The following is a 23,226-nucleotide window of genomic DNA, read 5'->3' as shown; positions in this document are numbered from 1 at the left end:
AAAAAAAAAAAAAAAAAAAAAACAGAAGGAAAAATCAAGCAGCCAAAATCCAGGGGGAATAAAAGGGGAGGAAAAGAGAAAAAGAAAAAAAAAGAAAAAGGGTGGGGGGGAAAGGGGGAAAAAAATCCCAATGGCTCCAGCGAAGATACAAAAAGGACCAAAAGAAAAACCAAGGGGTGTCAACTAAGACATACAGAAGGAGAATGTCCGCAGCACCGATTCCAAGGACCGTAGAAGAGGGAACACAAGGTGTCCGGTCACTGGGATACAACCGCAAAGCGGCCTAACGCCTAGAGTCCAGCCAGTTATTCAATTCCAACGGAGAGGTGAAAAAGAGTGATTTGCCATCCACTATGACTCTCAGCCTGGCGGGATAAAGCATGGCGTATTCCAGTTTAGCTTCTCTGAGCCTCCGTTTCGCCTCATAGAACTTAGCACGCTGTTTCTGCACCTCGGTTGAGAAATCAGCGTATATAGAAATGTTGTGCGCTTGAAATTGTAGTTGGCCTTTAGTGCGAGTTATTCTCAAAATGCTGTCCCTATCACGGGCATTCAGAAGCTTGGCAATTAGCGGCCTGGCGGGGCCCCCGGGAGGTGCTGGGCTAGAGGGGATTCTATGAGCCCTTTCTATAACGAAGGTGGAAGAGAGGTTAGACTCACCCAGTGACGCCTTTAGCCAGTGTTCTAGGAATTGTTCCGGAGCATCACCTTCCGCATGCTCATGTCGGATGATGGACAGATCCACTTTTATTTCCTCCGTTCTGGCAGTTATAATGCTGGTACAGGCCTCCTTAGAGTCCCGGATTTCTTGGAGAATATCTTGTAGGGTCAGCTCCGGTGGAGTTGGAGAGGAAGGTGGGGAGGGAGACTCCCGCGGAGTCTGCGATGGTGAACCTCCGCCATTTTGTTGATCCTTACTCTCCCTCGCATACTTTCCCAACTTGGATGCTGCTTCAGAGGCACGTTTTTGTGCCTTGTTCTGCCCCATGATTGTTCTCTGTGGCAAGGGGTCACACTTGTAGTGTTGTGGTTCCGTGGTGAGGTCGGATGGCAGCGATCTATACAGGATTATAAATCTGGAGAACGGAGCGATCTAAAAGTGCGTCAGCTCACATCGGCAGTCGGCCACGCCCCCGAGAACTGACCTTTAACTCTGTAAAGTGCTGCACGGGCATAATTGACTCTGGCAAGTTGGCGATTTAAAAACTTGTCTAGAGACCCAATTACTTATTCTTTCCATTCAGTTCAATTAGTATGCTGATTAAAAAGTTTTATTGCCCCTTCCGGCTTAAGGTGGCCATAGACCGATAATATTGTACAAAACAAATTTTCATATATATATTGGCTGCATGTATTGTGGGAGAGGAGCCGGCTGATATAGGCTGAAGACTTTGATATCGGTCAGCTCATTGATCGGCACAGGCAGAAAATTTTGATTGGTTTTTTTTTTTTGAAGGGACCCAAACATCGGCCATTGTTTGTGCTAAATCGTCAGATACAGGTAGAATTTTAATGTTTCTACCTGTATACCTGATGATTCAGCTCTACACGTGTGTATTGAAACGAACGGTCTTTCTTGGAAAGATCTTTTTCAGAATAGATAGTAATTGTTACATCCGTGGCCACCTTTAGAGTGCCTTGCAATCCTTCTCACATTGAGTGTATTTTGTTCTAATTGCTTGCGACTGTAATTTCTTTTAACAGCTTGAGATTGAGGGAAATGATGAGGAGGTCCCTTCGGGCAGCAGGTTTAGGAAGACATGAGGCTGGTGCTTCTAGTGATCACCAAGACCCAGTATCTCCTCCCATTGCACCTCCTAGCTGGGTTCCTGATCCACCTGCTATGGATCCAGGTGAGTGAAACAAAAAAAAAACTGCTATTTAGGTATGCACCGAATCCAGGATTCGGTTTGGGATTCTGACTTTTTCAACAGGATTCTGCCGAATCCTTCTGCCAGGCCGAACCAGAAATTCGATATTCGGCCGAATCTTTCCCAAAGGATTCGGGGGTTCGGCCGAATCCAAAATAGTGGTAGCTTACGTTTTTAGCAGACCTTTACATTAGCTGTTAATTTTGTGATTTTGTTTACTGGGCATTTCTAGTCTGACTCTGTAGCAATACTTTATTATTTATAACCTTTCAATTTTTTAAGTTCAAATTGCAGATTTTTTTTTGTATTTTTGTTATGCAGGCTATGATACATTGCATTGTTCTTCTCTTTTCCAAAAGATGGTGACATAGATTTTATCCTGGCCCCTGCTGTAGGATCTCTTACCACTGCATCCACTGTACCTGGCCAAGGACCAAATACTTCTACAATACCAGGTTGGCATAACTCGCAGAAGAGTTTATATGGTTATTACATGTTGGAAGATGGAAACTAAATAGCTAAGGGGAATTCTACATGCAACCCAAAGCTGTATCAGTCACTGGACAGACAGAAATGGGAACATATTCCACCTAGCAGATGGTGGGGTATGCTAAAGAAAGGACAGGGTTTTCTTTCATCTTTATAGGAGGATCGTTGAACACTCTCCATGCTGTGTGGTCTGTAAATATGTTGGTCTCAGTCTAAATTGAGAGCTGCACTCAAAGGTGTTGTGTGTAATCTGAGTAGATGTTTTGACAGATTTTGTCAAAGTATTTAAGAACTAGAGGCCCAGGTATGTAGTGAAACAGCAGAGCATATTTTAGACTTCGTGGCTAGGTGTCTGATAATGCTGGGGGACCAGTAGTTTCCATAAATCATTTTAGACTTAAAGGAGAAGGAACGATTAAAACTAAGCTTTATCAGAAAGGTCTATATGAATAAACTAGTAAACCCTCAAAGTAATGCTGCTCTGTCCTCAAAAGAAACACCACATTTCTTTCCTTCTATTGTGTATGCATGGGCTTCTGTATCAGACTTCCTGTTTTCATCTTAAATCTCCAGGGCTAGGGCTTGAGCATGCTCAGTTTGCTCCTCCCTCCCCCCTGCTGTAATCGGAGCCCAGAGCTATGAGTGACTCAGGCAGGAAGTGATGTCACAGCAAGCTAATAAGGCCTAAACAGACAGTGTCTAGAGCTGTTTACTTAGGTATGGAAAAGCATTCTAAAGAATAAAAAAAAAAAGTGTTCTAGCTTGCACTGTTGTGGCTAATCTATTGGCAATAAACTGCCTTGGTAGCTTTCCTTCTTTAAAACAGATCATAAAGGCAAAGTTCTCCTTTCCTTCCTAATACAAGCAACTGCAACCAGAGGGGAAAAAATTCTTAGCTCCAGGATTTAACTGCATTGTTTTACAGACACCTGACTTGCACCATCTAAATGAGGTTTTCGAGGTGTTGCTTTGTTACCAGCAATATGTCCTAAACTGCTACATAGTAGGGAAACAATAAGATTTTTGTAGTATGTTTGCGAAGGAAAATAAAATGGCTCTGAATTATCTGCCCTAAACAATTTAATTATTTTTTAAAGCTGTTGAGCTGTGTTTAAACTAGTAATACATTTTGCATCAACAGTGGCACCTGCTTGTCAGTTTTCTGATTGTACAGATGGAGAATATGTTCTGAATGAAAACAGAACCCTTCTGGGATCTTTTATACAGGAAAGAGATTTTTCTTGAGCAGAGCAACATTAGAAGAGTTCTTGGTTTTCCTTCCCGAGCATTTTCGAGCCCAATGTACATTGAGAAATCTAGCGAGCAGATGGTGCTGTTACAAAAATGCAATCATTTAAAAAACCGTTTAAAGGACATGCCAACTCCTACAACAAAAGTTTTATAAGCGATATGCCTCGTTACATGTTTTACATACCTAGTATTGCAGCCCTTGAAAAGTGATCCGATAAGCAGCTCTGTTGATTTTGGCTGCCTGCTGCTGTCCTGCACTATCTGCCTCTCTCCCCCTCCCTTCGGAATGCGAGCTGTAGTTTGGCGAGACGCACATGCGCACTTGTCTAAACTTATCTAGCACATGCGCAGTTTAGTTGAATCGGCCTCGGCAAAGCCTTCCAGCCGCATCATGAGTGACCTCTGTGTCTTCATTCCGCCAATCAAAAAATAGCATTGGCGGTTGCTATAGTGACTGTATTCTACCAAGCTTTTGATCTCTGCTCACCCAGCCCCCCCTCCCCGCTTCTAGCACAGTTCTTCGTGCTGACTGCAGGGAGCAGAGCAAGAGAGCTGAGACATTAACTATTACACTGCCAACCAGGATAACTACTGTATGTAAGTTACTAGCAAGTTAGCAAGTCAGACGGATGGGAGTATTGGCGCATCTGCATTGCTAATAGGAAGAGCGCATGCATGAAAAAATGGCCGCTGGGTTAATGAAGGCACAGGGAGGCAAACAATGCGTCGGTGCAGGGAAGGTAGAGTGTTTTTCCAAGTGAAAATAATGCGGTTCGATTGGGGCTAAGGTAGGCTACACAGGCATGGTAAAAGTCAAAAACGGCTTGACATTTCCTTTAATAGCTTTAAAAGAAGGAAAAATGTAAATTGAAAGAGGGTTTATTTCTCCTTTACTTAACCCCTTTTTCCAGTCATACTTTAAATTGCTTATTTTTATTTTGTAATGCTTTGTAGGTCCTTCCTCAGAGCCATCAGTTGTTGAGTCCAAGGATCGGAAGGCAAATGCTCACTTCATACTGAAGTTATTATGCGATAGCATCGTTCTGCAGCCTTACCTACGTGATCTCCTGTCTGCCAAGTATGTTGGTATTTACTGCAGTTACAGCAATTGTAAACCATTGTGAAACACAGTAACCAGTAATAATCTATGATTCCAAACATCTGTGCTATGTTTTTACCTTCATAGCTGCAGCTTTGCACTTTCAGTTTCAAGCGAAACCATCCATAGAAAATTAAAGACTAATGTGCTTGTGATTTATGTTAACTTTGTGGCCAATACCAAATTTTTTGTTTTTTAAGTGTAAAGTTGCCATTTGTTAGATTGCTTACTTAAGGCCACTTCACCATCTACTCATTCACTCCCTTGATCCCTCTTCTGGAGTGTAACGCCTTCTTGTCTGGCTTCTCTTAAAGGATAAGTAAACCTTTTAAATAATTGAATGTAAAATGGATGAGGGTGCTATTCTAAGAATTTTTGCATTATACATTCATTATTTTTGTTATTATTCCAAGATATTAAATGATACATGTGTTGTTAATATGAATGAGTTTTGTTACAACAGTGCCCTCTGCTGGTCAGTTTCCCACCAGTCTGACCACCAAGTAGTCAAGGAAGTTGTCGGGAGAAAGAAAGAGGCTGCTCTGATGTTCTGCTTAGGAATAAAATTAGAAACCTTTCTTTCCTAAGCAGAAGAACATCAGAGCAGCTTTATTGGCTCTTGTGACCTAACATGTATGGTTTGTTTGGTATGTTTGTGTGCACCATGAATCATACAATGCCTGGGGGATGTCCTTATTTTTTAAAATGGCAATTTTCTATTTGATTACTCAATGGCACATACTACTAAAAAGTATATTATTATGAAAATGGTTTATTTACATGAAGCAGGGTTTTACACATGAGCTGTTTGTAGCAATATATCTTTTTAGAGACCTACATTGTTTGAGGGGTATAGTTTTCAGTTAAACTTGATTTCTATCAGTAGCTGAAAATGGGATTTTATTATACAGCAAACAAATTAGCAAATAATGTCCTGTTGGGTGAAGCACAGGTTTCTCAGATTTTTATAATGGCACTACACCATGTAAACTTCTACCAGATGTATGAGCTTGAAGTGTCTCTGTTAAATGACATTGGGTGTGACAAGAAAATATTGATGAGCTACAGAACCCCTTGAGGAATGAAGGCCACTAACTACAGTTTCTGTGTTTACTTAAGGGATGCAAGAGGTATGACTCCCTTCATGTCTGCTGTTAGTGGAAGAGCCTATCCAGCTGCAATTACCATACTGGAAACTGCACAGAAAATCGCAAAAGGTAAGTAATAGTGGTTTCTCCCCACACCTCACACCTCACCGTTTCTTAAGCAAGCAACACATATGTTTGAGTTCTGCATCTTGGCTTCAGCTTTTTTGATCTGACTCGATTCTTAATTGTTCCAGCTGAAGCAAATTCAAGTGAGAAAGAGGAGGATATTTTCAAGGGAATGGTATGTCCACCTGGTACCAATGCAGACGACTCTCCTCTATATGTACTTTGCTGCAATGATACCTGCAGTTTTACATGGACAGGAGCTGAGCATATCAATCAGGTATGAAGTCAGTGAATTATATTCATTTCTGCACATTTTCAAATAATCTATGCATCTAAAATTATGGTTCATGACCCTTTTAAAGGAGAACTAAACTAAAGTATGCTAGAAATGTTGTACATTATATTTTTTGCTTCTTTACCAGCCCAAGGCAACCACACCCCTTTAGCTGTAAAGATCTGTGTCTCCAAAGATGCCCCAGTAGCTCCCCATCTTCTTTTCTACTGATTCACTGCACATGATCTGTGCTGCTGTCACTTACTGAGCTTATGGACCCACTCACAATATACAGTACACATAGAATGGAAATGTCACAATATAAGGCTGATTAGTAATTAATACAGATAATTACTACATGGCAGCACAGAAACCAGTGCAATTAGCATCAGAATTTAATAATCAGCCCTGTAGCATCAGCTTATATTATAGGCCAACCTCATTTTCTGCTGGATAATTAGTGACGAGCCCTAAGCTTAGCTTCTCAACAGCTGCTCAGAGCCCACTGAGCATGTGAGTGTCACAGACACTTTCCAAGATGGTGACCCCCTGTGACAAGTTTGAAGTCCTGGATCATTGTTGCTATTGACAAGCTGAAACTTTAGGCTGGTGCAATAAGTTCAGTATATAAAATATGCCATTTTTAGCCACATTCATTTTAGGGTTTAGTTCTCCTTTAAATGTTGCCCACCATTTAAATCTGACTATTAATGATGGAGGGAGTGGGGGAACAGAGTATGTGAATTGTAGTGTGAGATTTTAAATAAACCTGAATGTGCCGTATGAGACTACAGTTGGAGGCATATTTATCAAGGATCGAATTCATGCGAGTTTTTTAAAACTTCCATGAACTCGAAATTCAAAGTTATTATAAAACTCAAATTTTTTAAACTTAGGTGAATAGGATCAACCCGAAAACTCAAATCGAATTCTATTCGAATTTTAAAAACTCTATTCGAGTTTTTCTCTGAAAAAAACCCTCATGTCAGAAAGGCTACAAACAACTCCAAATTGATCCCTGGACGTCTCCCATTAACTTAAACAGCAATTTGGCAGGTTTTAGTTGGCGAATAGTCAAATTCCAGTTCTTAAAGGGCCACTATATGATAAATTTCGAAAATCGAATTTGAATTTTTTGAAAAAGTTTTTGATTTTTCAATTCGACCCTTGGTAAATCTGCCCCTTAGTGTACAGATTTGAAGGGAAGGTTTTTTTATTCATGGTAATGTTGGCAGTGCTATCAGTGCAGAAACCCTCACCTAGGACTTACAGTGGGGGATAGTCATTAGCGTTCCTACACCAGTTGCGGTCTCATGTGATGTTGTTTTCGTCAAAATCTGCTATGTTTGTATTTCTGTTTATATACAATATTTATTTTTCTGGTCTTAGGACATATTTGAATGTCGAACATGTGGCTTGTTGGAATCCCTGTGCTGCTGTACCGAGTGTGCAAGAGTCTGCCACAAAGGCCATGACTGCAAGTAAGTGGCTGCTAGGCCAGAACCTCTAAACTGTGTCAAAGTTTGGACTTTTGTATTTTATTGTTGGAACTCTTGTTTCAGATTGAAAAGAACATCACCTACTGCTTACTGCGACTGTTGGGAGAAATGCAAATGCAAAACATTAATTGCCGGGCAAAAGTCTGCACGACTTGATCTGCTCTATCGACTGCTGACCATCACTAATCTTGTTACAATGCCAAATAGCAGGTAATTCATATATTAAGTGTTACTTTGTTATATGTAGCTACTCAAGATTTGAAAGCATAATTTGAATAACATTTAAAATACTTAAAGGGCATGTAAAGTCTAAAATAGAATAAGGCTAAAAATGCTGTATTTTGTATACTAAATATAAACATGAACTTACTGCACCACAAGCCTAATCAAACAAATAATTTATGCTTTCAAAGTTGGCTACAGCGGGGTCACCATCTTGTAACTTTGTTAAACATCTTTGAAAGACTAAGACTGTGCACATGCTCAGTGTGGTCTGGGCTGCTTAGGGATCATCATAAACAAAGCTGCTTGAGTTCTGCATGGCTGGGAAGTAAGGCGGGGGCTCCCCCTGCTGTTCATAAGTATGATTGTTTCCCTGCTCAGCAGTTAGGGACCATCTGACAATTCCTATCCACAGCAGTAAATGAAGGGAGAATTTCACTGCTTAGAGTGAGGTTTCTTATAAAAACGGTACACATTTTTTTAATTAAAGTATATTGGAGATAGGTTTCTTTTTCATTAAAGAAAGTAAAAATGCGATATTTGTTTGCCTTTATATGCCCTTTAAAAAATGGGAGTGGGTGAGGTAAACTCCATCCATTAATCTGTACAGGGCTCTCTTAGCTCATAGTGGCCTGTTTCATAATGGTTTATCCACATGCTTGTGGCTTAAGGCACTTATACAAGGCAGTTTTATCTGCACTCCCCTTCATTTTTCCGATCAGCCGCAGGGGAGTGCAGGAGTAGACACAGTCCATTATTTTGAAGGGGGCTGTACTCTCACAGATGCTTGTATGCGCCGAACGCAGCTGAAATGCAACATGCTGCGTCCCAACCTGCGTTTGGCACTTACATGCGTCTGTGTGAGTACAGCCCCCTTCAAAATAATTGACTGCGTCTACTACTCAATCTCTTGGGGGTAGTCGTGAGGCTCACAAAGCTGAAATAGCATTTGGAATTTGAAAAGCGAATGCATACTAAAATTGTCTCCATGTGAGCCCTTTTTTTTTTTTTTTTCTTGACTTATAGGAGTAACATCCCATAAGCCTTAAAAGTGCTCTTGTTCTACAGAATTAACCAACCAAAATTGAAATACTTTTCTGCGTTTTTAAACTTGGGTAACTTTTGGATAGGGTAGAAGTTGGATCCTTTACTACTCCCTAAAGCAGGTATCCCCAATCTTTTGAACCTGTGAGCAACATTCAGAAGTAAAAGTAGTTGGGGAGCAACACAAGCACAGAAAATGTTCTTGGGGTGCCAAATAACAGCTGTCATTGGGCTCTCTTTGGAAGTGCACCTGTTTTTTATGCAGCCAAAACTTGCCTCCAAGCCAGGAATTCAAAAATAAGCACCTGCTCTGAGGCCACTGAGAGCAACATCCAAGGGGTTGGAGAGCAACATGTTGTTATTCAAGCTATCATAATTTTTAATAGGGTTATGCCACAACCTGCTTACATTTGATTTTAAATATGTTGCACTAAGTGAGTACATAATGTATCTGACTCCTGTCTTTCAGGGGAGAGCACCTACTTCTTTTCTTAGTGCAGACTGTAGCCAGACAGACAGTGGAGCACTGCCAGTACCGACCTCCAAGGATTCGAGAAGATCGCAATCGAAAGGCAGCTAACCCTGAAGGTGAATGATATGGATGTCTTTATGGCTTTTAGATTAATTGTAAAGGCTGTAAAATACTAATTTGGGTTAAATGAAAAAGGAAGAGTGGCAACAGCCCTGCTGATTATTGTTCTCCACTTGCGAGGGAGATGACTAAGGGTGAGTGCAGAAAAAAGAGCGGCTTCTCTTACCAAACAATGTGCGGGTTATTCATAAACACTGGCAGTAACCAGGGCTGCCATTAGAAATCACGTGGCCTCGTACAACAAAATTAATATTTTTAAAAAACATTGTCGCCAGGGGACCCCTTACAAGTTTAAAAAATTGGGGCCCCTAAGAATATTTTTTTTTTTTTTAAAAAAAAAAAAATAAATAAAACTGATGGCGGGGCCTATAGGGTATTAAAATAATACATTGGTGGCCAGGGGATTAAAAAAAATAAAGAAAAAAAAAACCACAAATTGGTGTTCAGTAGAATTGAACTCGTGACTTCAGGACTTCAACTTCGCCTCCTTTCGGGACTTTGGGTCTTTTCGCCACTTCAGGACTTTAACTTTGCCTCCTTTCGTGACTTTGGTCTTTTTTGCTGCTTCAGGACTTCAATTTCGCCTCCTTTTTGTGACTTCGGTCTTTTCGCTGCTTCAGTACTTCAATTTCGGCTGTTTTCATGACTTTGTCTTTTCGCTGCTTCGGGATTTCTATTTTGACCATTTTCGTGAATTTGGGTCTTTTCGAGGGTTCGGGAGTTCGGCTTCGGCTATTTTCGTGGCTTCGGGCCTTTTTGCTGCTTTGGTACTTCGGCTTTTCAGCACTTCGCATTTTGGCTGTTCGGGACCTCATAAATGGCGGCACGTCTTCAGCGCTGTCAAGGCGGGGGCCTGGCTCTTTCGAAAGTGCAGCACTGCTGGGCTCCCCTTCAGGCCCGGGACACTAGTACCCCCAATGCCCCTGATGGCGGCCCTGACAGTAACCCATGAAAACCATGATGATTGCTTTCAGTGTTCAACCTGCAGCTGGCTGAAAAAAGCAAATCACTGGTTGCTATGCAATACAAATTTGCCCAGTGTTTGTAAATGAGCCCCAGTATGTGCAAAGGAGCTAGGATTGCTTTTATGGGCAGTAGAGCAAGCCTTGAAGAATGTAGCTATTGCTCAGGGGAAAAGCCAGGAGGTGAAGCTGATCTAAACTTCTTTAGTTCTGATCTGTTGCCTGTTCTGACTCTAGAGGAACTTTTCCTCATCGGTTGCTCCTATGTCCTCCATAGTCTGAACGAGATAACTGATTCTATATTAGGGCCCATCTCAAGTCTACATGTCACAACCATATCACGTTATACACAGAGATTTCATGGCAAACTGATTGCACTGGCTTCCCTGAGGTGTACAGAAACGTGCCTAAATTGTTGCATATAAATGCTGCTTCGTTCAATATTGGCTATTATGGATAGGATGTCGGAATATAGTAATGCCTGACTGTACTCGTCTTTCTTTCATTCAAGATTCCGACATGCCAGATCATGACCTAGAGCCCCCTAGGTTTGCCCAGCTTGCACTGGAACGTGTTTTACAAGATTGGAACGCACTCAAATCCATGATTATGTTTGGATCCCAAGAAAATAAAGACCCGTGAGTTATCACTTAGTATTTCCTTTAACACAGTTTTTTTTTCATTCCAAAGTTCTAACGTGCAGTTTCTTATCTCAAGCCTTAGTGCTAGCAGTAGAATCGGGCATCTTCTTCCAGAGGAACAAGTTTACTTGAATCAGCAGAGTGGTGCCATTCGCTTGGACTGTTTTACTCATTGCCTAATTGTCAAGTGCACAGCAGATATTTTGGTGAGTTTCTAAAAGTCCTCCTGGAAGAAAAAAAATCTTTATGCATACACTTGTAAATGCTTCATTTAAAGGGCATGTAAAGTCTAAAATAGAATAAGACTAGAAATGCTGTATTTTGTATACTAAATATAAACATGAACTTACTGCACCACACGCCTAATCAAACAAATAATTTATGCTTTCAAAGTTGGCTACAGGGAGTCACCATCTTGTAACTTTGTTAAACATCTTTGCAAGACTAAGACTGTGCACATGCTCAGTGTGGTCTGGGCTGCTTAGGGATCGTCATAAACAAAGCTGCTTGAGTTCTGCATGGCTGGGAAGTAAGGCGGGGGCTCCCCCTGCTGTTCATAAGTATGATTGTTTCCCTGCTCAGCAGTTAGGGACCATCTGACAATTCCTATCCACAGCAGTAAATGAAGTGAGAATTTCACTGCATACAGTCAGGTTTCTTATAAAAATGGTACACATTTTTTAAAGTATATTGGGGATAGGTTTCTTTTTCATTAAAGAAAGTAAAAATTGGATTTTATTTTTTTGCCTTTACATGCCCTTTAATGTGTGATGGTATTGTTGTTTCCTAGCTGTTGGATACCTTGCTGGGAACCCTTGTAAAAGAACTCCAAAATAAATATACCCCTGGGCGTAGAGAAGAAGCTGTAGCTGTCACAATGCGTTTTCTGCGTTCAGTGGCTCGTGTTTTTGTCATTCTCAGTGTAGAAATGGCTTCATCCAAGAAGAAAAAGTAAGTACAAATACTGCTACATCTGTTTGTTTTTTTTTTTTTGTTTTTTTTTACGGTTTCATTTATTCTCTACTTGATATGCTCTAGAATTGTCATGAGACTGTGTTTGAAGAGGTTGTTTAACTTTCCAACACCTTTTCAGTTCAGTTGTTTCCAATTCACCAGAAATACATACTGCAGTCAATTTTGATTTTTCTATTTGTTTTATTGTTTTATAGAATTTAAAAATTTTCCTTTGTAAAGCATGTTGGTGGGGGGGGGTTAGGTGTCACTTGCTCTCTAGACCAGGGTCCCCAATCGCCGGGCAGCGAACAGTCTTGAACTGGGCTGCCGAGCCAAGGGGACAATTAATGCGGTGCGCTGAATGGGATGGCGGCGCTCCCATTTTTCTAATATTTAAGTGTAAAGGTTATTTTTTCACCTTCTAAATCAGCTCTTGGAGGGGGGGTCGCCGACTCTGTAACTGTTTTAAATTGATACATTTAGTTGATATATTTCTTATCTTTGTCCCTGCTGAGCAGAATCCCTGAATTGCATTACAGGCAGCTGTTAGAATTGATACAATAGTTGCTAATACTCCAAAGATACTGCTGAGAAATGGATCAACTAAATGTAGCAAACTGTAACAGTTCAAATGCTCCTGGATCACTGAGCTGCCAGATTGAGACACCAGAGACAGGAACGTTAAACTTTAAACTTCAATTTTGGGAAAACGGTAAAAAAATAAAAGATGGAAAGCAATTGAAAAAAAGTTTTTGTTTATGGTGAACAATTCGAAAACAACTGAACAGTTGGAAGGTGAACTAACCCGTTAAAGGAATTCTGTTCCCCCCCCCCCCCCAAAACACTGTTGCTCCTGCACTGAAATCAGCTCTTCTATATTTAATTTTGAAATCTGACATGGCTAGACATCAGTTTCCCAGCAGTTGGCATGTTATCACTCCTTCCAAGCAGCCTAACCTTGACAATGATCCCCAATAACCCCACTGCAACTCCTCCAGTTACATTGAGTAGGAGAAACAATAGCTTATCTCAAAGCAGTTCCACTGAGCAGCCATGGCTCATTCTGAATGCACCAGATTAGGCAGAATGACCTGAGGTATCTTCCTACAGGTTCAGGTTATACAATTTTATATGGTAGAGTAATTTATTTGTAATGTAAACAGTATAATTTACAAATAAAAGCTACACAATCAGAATCCCTTTTTAAAAATGCAAAGCAGTTGGGGAAAAAAAGTATTTCTGGTGAACAATCTAAAAACAACTGAATTGGGGAAAAAGTGTTTGGAAACCTGTAAGAGATTTTTTAAAAAGTCTGCTCTGTTCATTTTGTTTTCCAGCAATTTCATTCCACAGCCAATAGGGAAATGCAAGCGAGTGTTCCAAGCTTTACTTCCATATGCAGTGGAGGAGTTGTGTAATGTTGCAGAATCCCTCATTGTCCCAGTGAGAATGGGCATTGCACGCCCCACTGCCCCCTTCACATTAGCAAGTACAAGCATAGATGCCATGCAGGGCAGCGAGGAGCTGTTCTCTGTGGAGCCTCTTCCTCCGAGACCTTCATCTGATCAGTCTAACAGGTAAAAATCTATTACTTTAGACAAGAAAGCTTTAGGATTGATGGGATGGGAATGAGTTGGCATTAGGCAGTAGTATTTGTTCTCTTAGCACTGGGCTGTACAGGCACAAGTGAGTAAAGTTTCATTGGGTTTGACCATAAACAAGTAATCAGAATGACAATGGCCAACTATGTCTCTTTTTCTTTTAACTCCCTTTACTGTTGGTATTGGTAGTGTGCAGACCAAATGATAGTGTCTTATCTGTTTAAGGGAGACAGAGAAGATAAGGTTACATTCCTTATACTAAGCCGTGACACTTTGCAAACAAACTGAATTGCTCCTGTCCTCATCACACAGGCAGATTCGGGGGGGGGGGGGGTTAGTCAAGATTAGTCGTTTCACGAGGAAACTTTGGGCGACTTCTGAAAGCGAATCATTCAGAGTGCCATCCCGCTGGCAATTTTCATTTTAGCCGGCGGGAAGGCAGGGGAGATTAGTTGAAGAAGAGGAGATATGCCGGGCGACTAATCTCCCAGAATCTACCTGTGTGCCCCTGACCCTTAAAGTGATAGTTTACCTTTAAATTAACTTTAAGTATAATGTAGTGCAGGGGTCCCCAACCTTTTTCACCCGCGAGCAACATTCAGTTGTAAAAATAGTTATGGAGCAACACAAGCATGAAAAATGTTCCTGGGTGTTGCCAAATAAGTGCTGTGATTGGCTATTTGGTAGCCCCTATGTGGACTGGCAGCCTACAGGAGGCTCTGGTTTGGCCGTACATCTGGTTTTATACAACCAAAACTTGCCTCCAAGACTGGAATTCAAAAATAAGCTCCTGCTTTGAGGCCACTGAGAGCAACATCCAAGGGGTTAGTGAGTAACGTTGCTCATGAGCTGCTGGTTTTGGGATCACTGCTGTAGAAAGTGATATTCTGCAACTAGTTTCCATTTTTTATTACTTGTGGTTTTTGAGTTATTGAGCTTTTTATTCAGCAGCTTTCCAGTTTGCCATGTCAGCAATCTGGCTGCTAGGGTTCCAATTTTTCTAGTAACCATCCATTGATTTGAGCAAGAGTCTGCAATATGAATAGAAGAGGGCCTGAATAGAAAGAAGAGTCATACAAAGTAACAATTCATCTGTAGCCTTACAGAGCATTTGTTTTTTAGATGGGGTCAGTGACCCTCATTTGAAAGCTGAAATGAATCAGAAGAAAAAGACAAATAATGAAAAAACTGTACAAAAAAAAAAAATAATGACCAGTTGAAAAGCTCTTTATGCTCCGGTTCTCATCTTTTAACAGCCATAGAATAAAGTTTATATTCTGCTGGTTGGCCCTTGACTATTCTAGCCACCTGACAATTTTGAAAATTGATTACCATATCAGAATATAATTCAGAAACCTAATGATAATGGCTTTTAGCAATGGGGAAATTGCAAAGTTTTGCCTATAGTTCCTTCTGTGACATTCCATTCCATCAGGTAATAGGGAAATTCCCCTTATAAGTTATCTTTAATATGTTAATGTTCTATACTTAGCAGCGTTTACTTCTACCTCTTTGTTTCCAGTGAGGGTCACTGACCCAGTCCGGCATACAATTATTGTGAGTCTACAATTTTGTTATTGTGACTTTTTATTACTCAACTTTCTATTTATTCAGGCCCTCTCCTAGTCATATTCCTGTCTCTTTTTGAAAACAACCAACTGGTTACTTGGGTGAACTGGACCCTAGCAACAAGATAACCAGTGGAATTTTAGAAGTTTAGCTGCTGAACAAAAATCCAGAAAAATAAAAATGAAGACCAGTTGCAAATTTTCAGAATATACATAATACAGTACTAAAAGTTACTTCAAATGGGAAATACCCCTTTAATTGGAGAATAATACTTTGCCGCAACCACTTAAAATGATGGACAAAAACAATACATTATAACTATATTAGTATTTGCACCTTTTCTTTCTTTATTACATGTTCCATGTGTTTTCATATGTAAATGGCCAACCTTAAGTTTTGCAGTAAATAAGAGAAAAATGTAATTTCCAAGCAACCCTCCTTAACGCAAGGAGGAAACCATCCCTGGAGGGATAGTTTAGGGGGAGAATTATTTATGTATTCCCCACCTTGATTGTTTTTCTATATAGTTCGAATCAGTCCCAGTCATCCTATATCATTAGGAATCCTCCGCAAAGAAGAATAAGCCAGTCCCAGCCTGTGCGAGGCCGAGATGAAGAGCAGGATGACATTGTATCAGCAGATGTGGAAGAGGTAGATTCTTTTTATGTTCAGATACTACATACGTTGCCTTCTATTTACAGGTATAGGAACTGTTTGGAAACATCTTGTCAGAAAAGCTCAACATTACAGGAAGGCTCTCTCCTGTAGAGTCTGTTTTAATCAATTTAACATTTCCTTTATCTCTGTAACAATACAGTACCGTGTACTTCATGGTAAAAAAAGCTGCATGAATCCATATTGCATGCAAAACAATTGTTAGGTTTATTTTTCCACTCCCGTAACCAGAAAACCCCAGGTCCTGAGCATGCTTGATAACCGGCCCAATACCTGTACTAGCTTAACTACTCATTTTACTTATTAAGTAGATCTTTAGTTAAATAAGTTCAAAGGGGCAGCATATACCTCCTTTTTAACATGAGAACGTAAGAAGCACTTATAGCTATTGCTTTAATGACAAAGAATACTGTTTTTTCCGCTAATCTATCCCTGTTTTCCATTTTAGACCAAAAAAACTTGCAAGGATCAAACATCGAGTACCATTTTCCCTAGTCGCCCCTTTTTAGCTGAAGAACTTTACAAACGTTTTTAGCCTTCTGTTTTACTTAAAAATAGTAGGGATGCACCGAATCCAGGGTTCGGTTTGGGATTTGGCCAGGATTCGGCCTTTTTCAGCGGGATTCGGCCGAATCCTTCTGCCCTGCCGGACTGAACCCTAATTTGCATATGCAAATTAGGGGCTGGTAGGGAAATCGCATGACTTTTTGTCACAAAACAAGGAAGCAAAAACATTTTTCCCTTTCAACCCCTAATTTGCATATGCAAATTAGGGTTCCGATTCGGTTCGGTATTCAGCCAAATCTTTCACGAAGGATTCGGGGGTTCGGCCAAATCCAAAATAGTGGATTCGGTGCATCACTAAAAAATAGGGATGCACCGAATCCACTATTTCGAATTCGGCCGAACCCCAGAATCCTTCGAAAGATTCAGCCGAATATCGAAACTAATCTGAGAAGGGGAAAACATTTTTTACTTCCTTGTTTTGTGGCAAAAACTCACGCAATTTCCCTCCCCGCCCCTAATTTGCATATGCAAATTAAGATTTGGTTCGGCCGGGCAGAAAGATTTGGAATCCGAATCCTGCTGAAAAAGGCCGAATCCCGAGCCGTATCCTGGATTCTATCCATCCCTGCTTAAAACAACACTCGCGCTGAACCATCGGTATACTGCCCCTTTAATTTTGCCTTTAACTAAGCCTTTGACTGTCTGTGGGAAATGTTTCTATTTTATTTTTTTGTAAGACTGTCTAATTTAATTAGGTTGAAGTGGTAGAGGGGGTAGCAGGAGAAGAGGACCATCATGATGAGCAAGAAGAGCATGGGGAGGAGAATACAGAAGCAGAAGGACAACATGATGAGCACGATGAAGATGGTAATTTTTGTAAAAGGCACCTACACCTAAATAATGTAGAAAAAAAATAAACATTTTACTTATTGAAACTCTATATTAGCAGCTTTCCAATATACATTAATCACCAGCAAAAATAAACTGACAGATGCTACTTTCAGTAGGAATTAAATTTACCAATAACTTTAAAATCATTGAACATTTTTTATTAATTTATAGGGGAAAGCTGTTTACAATTAGATTTTCTTATACAAGAAAATATTTTGTTCGACGTGTCCTTTAAACTTGGGAGTGTGTAGTTGTGTTTTCTACTTACCACAAGGGGTCAGTACATTCAATAAAATCTCTGGACTTCAATAAAGCCCATTCCTCGAGCCAACGATTTAATAGCTGTTTAAGATGATTGTGTATGATTCTGTATATTTGCATTTTTAGGTAGTGACATGGAGTTAGACCTTCTTGCTGCAGCTGAAACAGAAAGTGACAGTGAAAGTAACCACAGCAATCAGGATAATGCCAGCGGTCGGAGGAGTGTAGTAACAGCAGCTACCGCTGGATCAGAAGCAGGTATGCTCAGAAGAGTGTTAAATGTGTTGCAAACTTTCGTTCAGTAAAGGATAAAAATGTTCTGAGCGGTTTATATGAATTTATAGGTGCCAGCAGCGTTCCGGCCTTTTTCTCTGAAGATGACTCCCAATCCAATGACTCCAGTGATTCTGATAGCAGCAGCAGTCAAAGTGATGACCTGGACCAGGAGACCTTTATGATTGATGAGCCTCTAGAGAGGTCGTCCAACAGCAATCATGCAAATGGGGCTGCCCAGGCTCCAAGGTCAATGCAGTGGGCAGTACGGAACACTCAGAGCCAAAGAGCCCCAAACACCACACCATCTAATACTTCTACTCCAGCAGGTAAACATTTTTGTCTATGATTTTATAATACTGCTATTTCTGGGAAACTTTTCTAGTGTGTGCAGATCAAACACAACAAAGCATATATTATGTTTCAGCTGCTGCTTGTGCTTTTATCCCTGCCCATCACTTCATTTTTTACATATTATCCACCTAGCAAGAGGCAGGACCTATTTATTATTTCATTTTGTTTGCCTTTGTTTTTTTCTAGTGTTTTCCTGGAGGTACAATTAGAACTCGCCAAAAGAGAACCTATTTCTGTAGTTCCCTTTTCAGCTTCCCTGCTGTGAAAATCCTGCCCTCCTTTATGGAGACTAGATAGGACACACTGCAGCCCTCCTCTAGACCCTGTCTTCTCACTTTGTTTAGGTTGCAGCAGGATAGGGATACATTTCAGCATGTTTATAGTAAGAAATAGTATTTCTCTGAAGGAGTCTGTTAGACACATGGAGTATAGCATCCACCAGCAGGAGGCTGGACACTAGAGAAGAGGAAGAAGACTCCTCCTCCCTGCTGCTATGCCCCTCACCACTTTCTGAACTACTCAGTTTTTTTTTAGTGTTCTCAAGGAGGTAGAACTGCTCATGATTTCTGCCACCAGTATCCACTGACACCGGGGTTGTCCAAGAGATTTCCGCACAGGGGTTCCTCTGGCATGGTTTTTTCCTTCATGGCCGGGGCCAGTAAGTCTCCTCTGGAATGAGCCTTCTCCAGCCTGCTATTCTCCTTTCCCCCACTGAGTGTACGTGCTCAACCTGGCCTGCTTCAACCCTGTTCAATTGCCAGATTAGGAGTGATCTCCTCCATACAGAAACGCTAGTGCCAGTTCCAGCCGCGGCTTTGTGCTCCATGCTTAACCGCAATGTGCACCAAATCACACGACAATGGAAGCAGAAGAGTCACACTACATCACTTCTTCATGCACATCTACATTATGCTTGCCATCTGGATGTGCACATTTAGTGCTCTCCTTCCTGAATCTCCTGATCTGAGCTGCACTACTCGGGACCCAGGCATCCGTTCCCATCCAGAATCCAGCGGGGGTTGGCACTTAAATCACGCAGGGGACAGGCTCTGAGGAGGGGAACAGGCAAATTTTTCTCATTATTTACCTGCATACTTCTATATTGTAAGTCCAATTGTGAGCATTACATTAGTACATTGCTGCATTGGGTTTACTTTAGCACCTAGTTTTGCTTAAGGGACATGTAAAGCCTACATTTTCTTACCATGTGTTTAAGTTGGGCACATCTCCCCCACCCAAATAGCATTATTTGTACTACATACATCCCATTTGTTTGCCAGCACCATTACATTTCCCTAAAACAAATAGCAGCTTTCACCCATGGGCCATTTTCCCTCTGACACATCATCAGTACATTTATATCTGCAAACAGCACATAAGTGATGTAAAGAAGAATTTGTTGATATTGCTTTGAATTCATCCCACCCTCGACTGTAACAAGGGCCCCAGTCCCTGAACTAGCCACACAGCCCCACAGCATGATGGAATCTCCACCAAATTTGACAGTAGGTAGCAGGTGTTTTTCTTGATGTTTTACTTCCTCCATGCAAAGCGCTTTTTGTTATGACCAAATAACTACATTTTTGTCTCAATCAGTCCAAAGCACTTTGTTCTAAAATGACAGTGGCTTGTCTAAATGAGCTTTTGCATACAACAAGCGACACTGTTTGTGTTGTGCAGAAAGGGCTTCTTTCTCATCCCCCTGCCATACAGATGTTCTTTGTGCAAATTGCGCTGAATTGTGGAACGATGTACAGATACACCATCTGCAGCAAGATGTTCTTGCAGGTCTTTGGAGGTGATCTGTGGGTTGTCTGTAACCATTCTCACAATCCTCTGCATATGCTGCTCCTGTATTTTTCTTGGCCTGCCAGACCTGGGTTTTGCAGCAACTGAGCCTGTGGCCTTCCATTTCCTGATTACATTCCTTACAGTTGAAACTGACAGTTTAAACCTCTGAGAGCTCTTTTTGTAGCCTTCCCTAAACCACAATACTGAACAATCTTTGTTTTCAGACTTTTTGAGAGTTGCTTTGAGTATCCCATGCTGCCACTCTTCAAACAGAAGCACAACTTGCAATTGGCCACCTTAAATACCTTTTCTCATGATTGGACACACCTGCCTATGAAGTTAAAGGCTTAAAGAGCTAATCCAACCAATTTGGTGTTGCCAGTAATCAGTATTGAGCAGTTACATGCATTCAAATTAGCGTGGCTCTTGAGAAGTAAGGGTAGGACTCCACAAATGATTTTGTCGTGATCCGACGCGCTGCGACAAAACGCATGCGACAAAAATAAGGTAAGAGATAGAAGTGTCGCAGCGTTGATCCGACACGACTGCGTCTGCATCGGATCGCGACAAAATTGTTCGTGGAGTCCTACTCTTAGTCCTTCAACAGAAAGGATTTTCTTTGTTGTTTCCACTATCCTGGCAGCCCGCAAGCTGGTGTCACACACATACCACTGCGTCTGGAAGACGTATGGGGATTGGTGTCTCCAGTGGAGTATAGAGTTCGAAAAGCTCTCTGTCCCCGATATCCTGGCCTTCCTATGAACTGGTATGGACAAGGGTCTGTTACTTGTTTACCTTAAAAAGCAGCCATCGCTCTTTCAGTTCTCTTTCAACAACGCATAGCTACCATCTCGGACATCCTTACGTTCCTGCTACACCCCTTTGTCCCCCTTGTAGGGATCCTCTGCCACCTTGGGACCTTAACCTAGTGCTCTATAAAATTCAGGCTCCACCCTTCGAGCCCCTGATCTTCATACCCTTGATGTGGCTTACATAGAAGACAGTATTCCTACTCACCATCGCTTTGGCGTGCAGAGTCTCAGAACTCAGGGCTCTCTCTTGTCAGCAGCCTTACCTGGTGTTTTATCCTAACCCGTCAGTGCTTTGTACTACACCGTCCTTTTTCCCCAAAGCGGTCAGCTCCTGCCACATAAATAAGGACATTACAATTCCCACCTTCTGTCATAAGCCACGCAATTCCAAGGATGTAGCATTTCATTCCCTGGACCCGGTCCAGGCTCTTAAATTTTACCTTGACTGTACAAAGGACATCAGGTCCTCCCCAACTCTTTGTTCTTCTATCTGGCCCCAACAAGGCAGCAACCATCTTAAAGGTCACTATCTCTCCCTGGGTCAGGGAAGCCATTCGTAGAGCCTACAAGGCAATGGGAAAGTCGTCTCTTCTGCGCATCACTGCTCATTCTACTAGGGCAGTTAGCACTTTCTGGCCCTTCCGGAACCTGGCCTCCTCAGATCAAGTTTGTATATCTGCTAACCTGGTCCTCCATCCATTCCTTCGATTTTAAATTCCATCGATTTTGAGGTCTTTGCTGCATCTGACGCACACTTTGGTAGAAAGCTGTAGCAGGAAGCGGTGGCTTGATGCCTAGGTCTTGCTTCTACCCACCCGTTAGCAAAGCTGTACCCATTCCTATGTCCCTGTGTCCCACATACTCTTTCCGAGAAAAAAGGAATTTTGGGATAATCCCCATTAAATCCTTTTCTTTTGAGCTTCCCTCCCAGAAGATAGATAGATATATATATAGATAGATAGATAGATAGATATATAGATATATAGATATATATATATAGACAAATACAAGATTCCTCTGCACTCAACCCATGATCAATATATTTAAGACAGAGACATTTTGTGCATACTGCTACTGAAAAATGCCTTACCCTTTAAACAAAACAGGGATTGTTTGTCCATATATTGCAATATATTTAAGCTGGCCAACTACGTCAAAGTCATCCCATATCTGGCCAGTCCTATGCTTAATTTTCATCTGATTCATTAAGAATTCAATTGCTTAATTATACATTTTACAAAGGGACTAAGTTTTACCTGCAACTTACTTGCTGCTTTCAAAGTAAAACTCCCAAACTTGGCTGCCCTTTTATTAGACACCAGTGGGATCACCTGACTATAGTTGGAGGGGGTGGGAGCTACAACATGGAGCTGGTCACTGCTCCTGTATAACTATAACAAACAAGGGAAAGTTGTGCAATATATGACTATTACAAAATCCCCTTTTCCAGGCAGCAAATACACTGGGTTCCTCGAGTTAAATTAGCGGTGTGTTCCTTTTTATCAGTCGCCAACCCAAGGTTTTGCAACTTGTTCATGTATAAGTAAAAACCTTTTGATTTTTCTTCCCTTCTTTGCAGCCAGTTCTGGTGCCTTGATTTACATTGAACCATCCAGTCTGAGGCGCACTGGCAACATAAGCTCCAGTGCAGCAGCAGCAGCCGCAGCCCTTGAAGCAAGCAATTCTAGCAGTTATCTAACTTCAGCAAGCAGTCTGGCTAGAGCCTACAGCATAGTGATACGGCAGATATCTGACTTGATGGGTCTAATCCCCAAGTACAACCACTTGGTCTATTCACAGATCCCAGCAGCCGTCAAACTGAACTATCAAGATGCCGTTAACTTACAGGTTTGGCTGTCCTACTAATTATATATGTTTCTGCATTAAAAGGTTAGTCACCTTTAAAGGGGTTGTTCACCTTCAAACGACGAGTTGTTTTCAGATAGATCGCCAGATATAACAACTTTTTCCAATGACTTTCTATTTTCTAATTGTGACCGTTTTTCTAATATTGAAGTGGAAAGTGTCATTTTTCACCTTCTGAAGCAGCTCTTGGATGGGGGGGGGTCACCGACCCTGTACACTGTTCTAAATGGATACATTTAGTTGATACATTTCTTATCGTCGTCCCTGCTCAGCAGAATCCCTGGGTTTCATTACAGGCAGTTGATAGAATTGATACAATAGTTGCTAATACTCCAAAGATACTGCTGAGAAATGGATCAACTAAATGTTGCAAAATTCTAACAGTTTAGAGTCTACACCAGAATTACTGAGCTGCCAGACTGAAACGCCAGAGACTGGAACTTTCAACTTTAAACTTAGATTTTGGAAAAACAGTAAAAAATAAATACTGTTTTTATTTCTGGGAAACAATGTG

General features: G+C 41.2%; 1 protein-coding gene across 8 annotated transcripts in view; it reads left to right on the top strand.

Moving 5' to 3' along the window:
* Positions 1–23,226, top strand: part of ubr5.S (ubiquitin protein ligase E3 component n-recognin 5 S homeolog) — a 106,453-nt gene that overhangs the window by 56,947 nt on the left and 26,280 nt on the right. For 6 of the 8 annotated variants that reach the window (XM_018223897.2, XM_018223896.2, XM_018223902.2 and 3 more), the window contains 17 exons: positions 1,705–1,853; positions 2,231–2,326; positions 4,566–4,689; positions 5,830–5,927; positions 6,053–6,201; positions 7,588–7,679; positions 7,761–7,907; positions 9,433–9,551; positions 11,029–11,155; positions 11,235–11,364; positions 11,949–12,109; positions 13,450–13,689; positions 15,810–15,933; positions 17,220–17,331; positions 17,743–17,874; positions 17,961–18,218; positions 22,426–22,694. In XM_018223897.2, the coding sequence (XP_018079386.1) occupies positions 1,705–1,853; positions 2,231–2,326; positions 4,566–4,689; positions 5,830–5,927; positions 6,053–6,201; positions 7,588–7,679; positions 7,761–7,907; positions 9,433–9,551; positions 11,029–11,155; positions 11,235–11,364; positions 11,949–12,109; positions 13,450–13,689; positions 15,810–15,933; positions 17,220–17,331; positions 17,743–17,874; positions 17,961–18,218; positions 22,426–22,694 (2,527 nt within the window). The remainder of the gene's footprint in view (positions 1–1,704; positions 1,854–2,230; positions 2,327–4,565; positions 4,690–5,829; positions 5,928–6,052; positions 6,202–7,587; positions 7,680–7,760; positions 7,908–9,432; positions 9,552–11,028; positions 11,156–11,234; positions 11,365–11,948; positions 12,110–13,449; positions 13,690–15,809; positions 15,934–17,219; positions 17,332–17,742; positions 17,875–17,960; positions 18,219–22,425; positions 22,695–23,226) is intronic. The other 2 variants (XM_018223898.2, XM_018223900.2) reach the window with 2 other exon arrangements.

The sequence above is a fragment of the Xenopus laevis genome, chromosome 6S (genome assembly GCF_017654675.1).
Source record: "Xenopus laevis strain J_2021 chromosome 6S, Xenopus_laevis_v10.1, whole genome shotgun sequence".
In the NCBI taxonomy this organism is placed as follows: Eukaryota; Metazoa; Chordata; class Amphibia; order Anura; family Pipidae; genus Xenopus; species Xenopus laevis.
The sequence above is the reverse complement of the archived record's forward strand: the minus strand, read 5'-3'. Positions and strand labels throughout refer to the sequence as shown.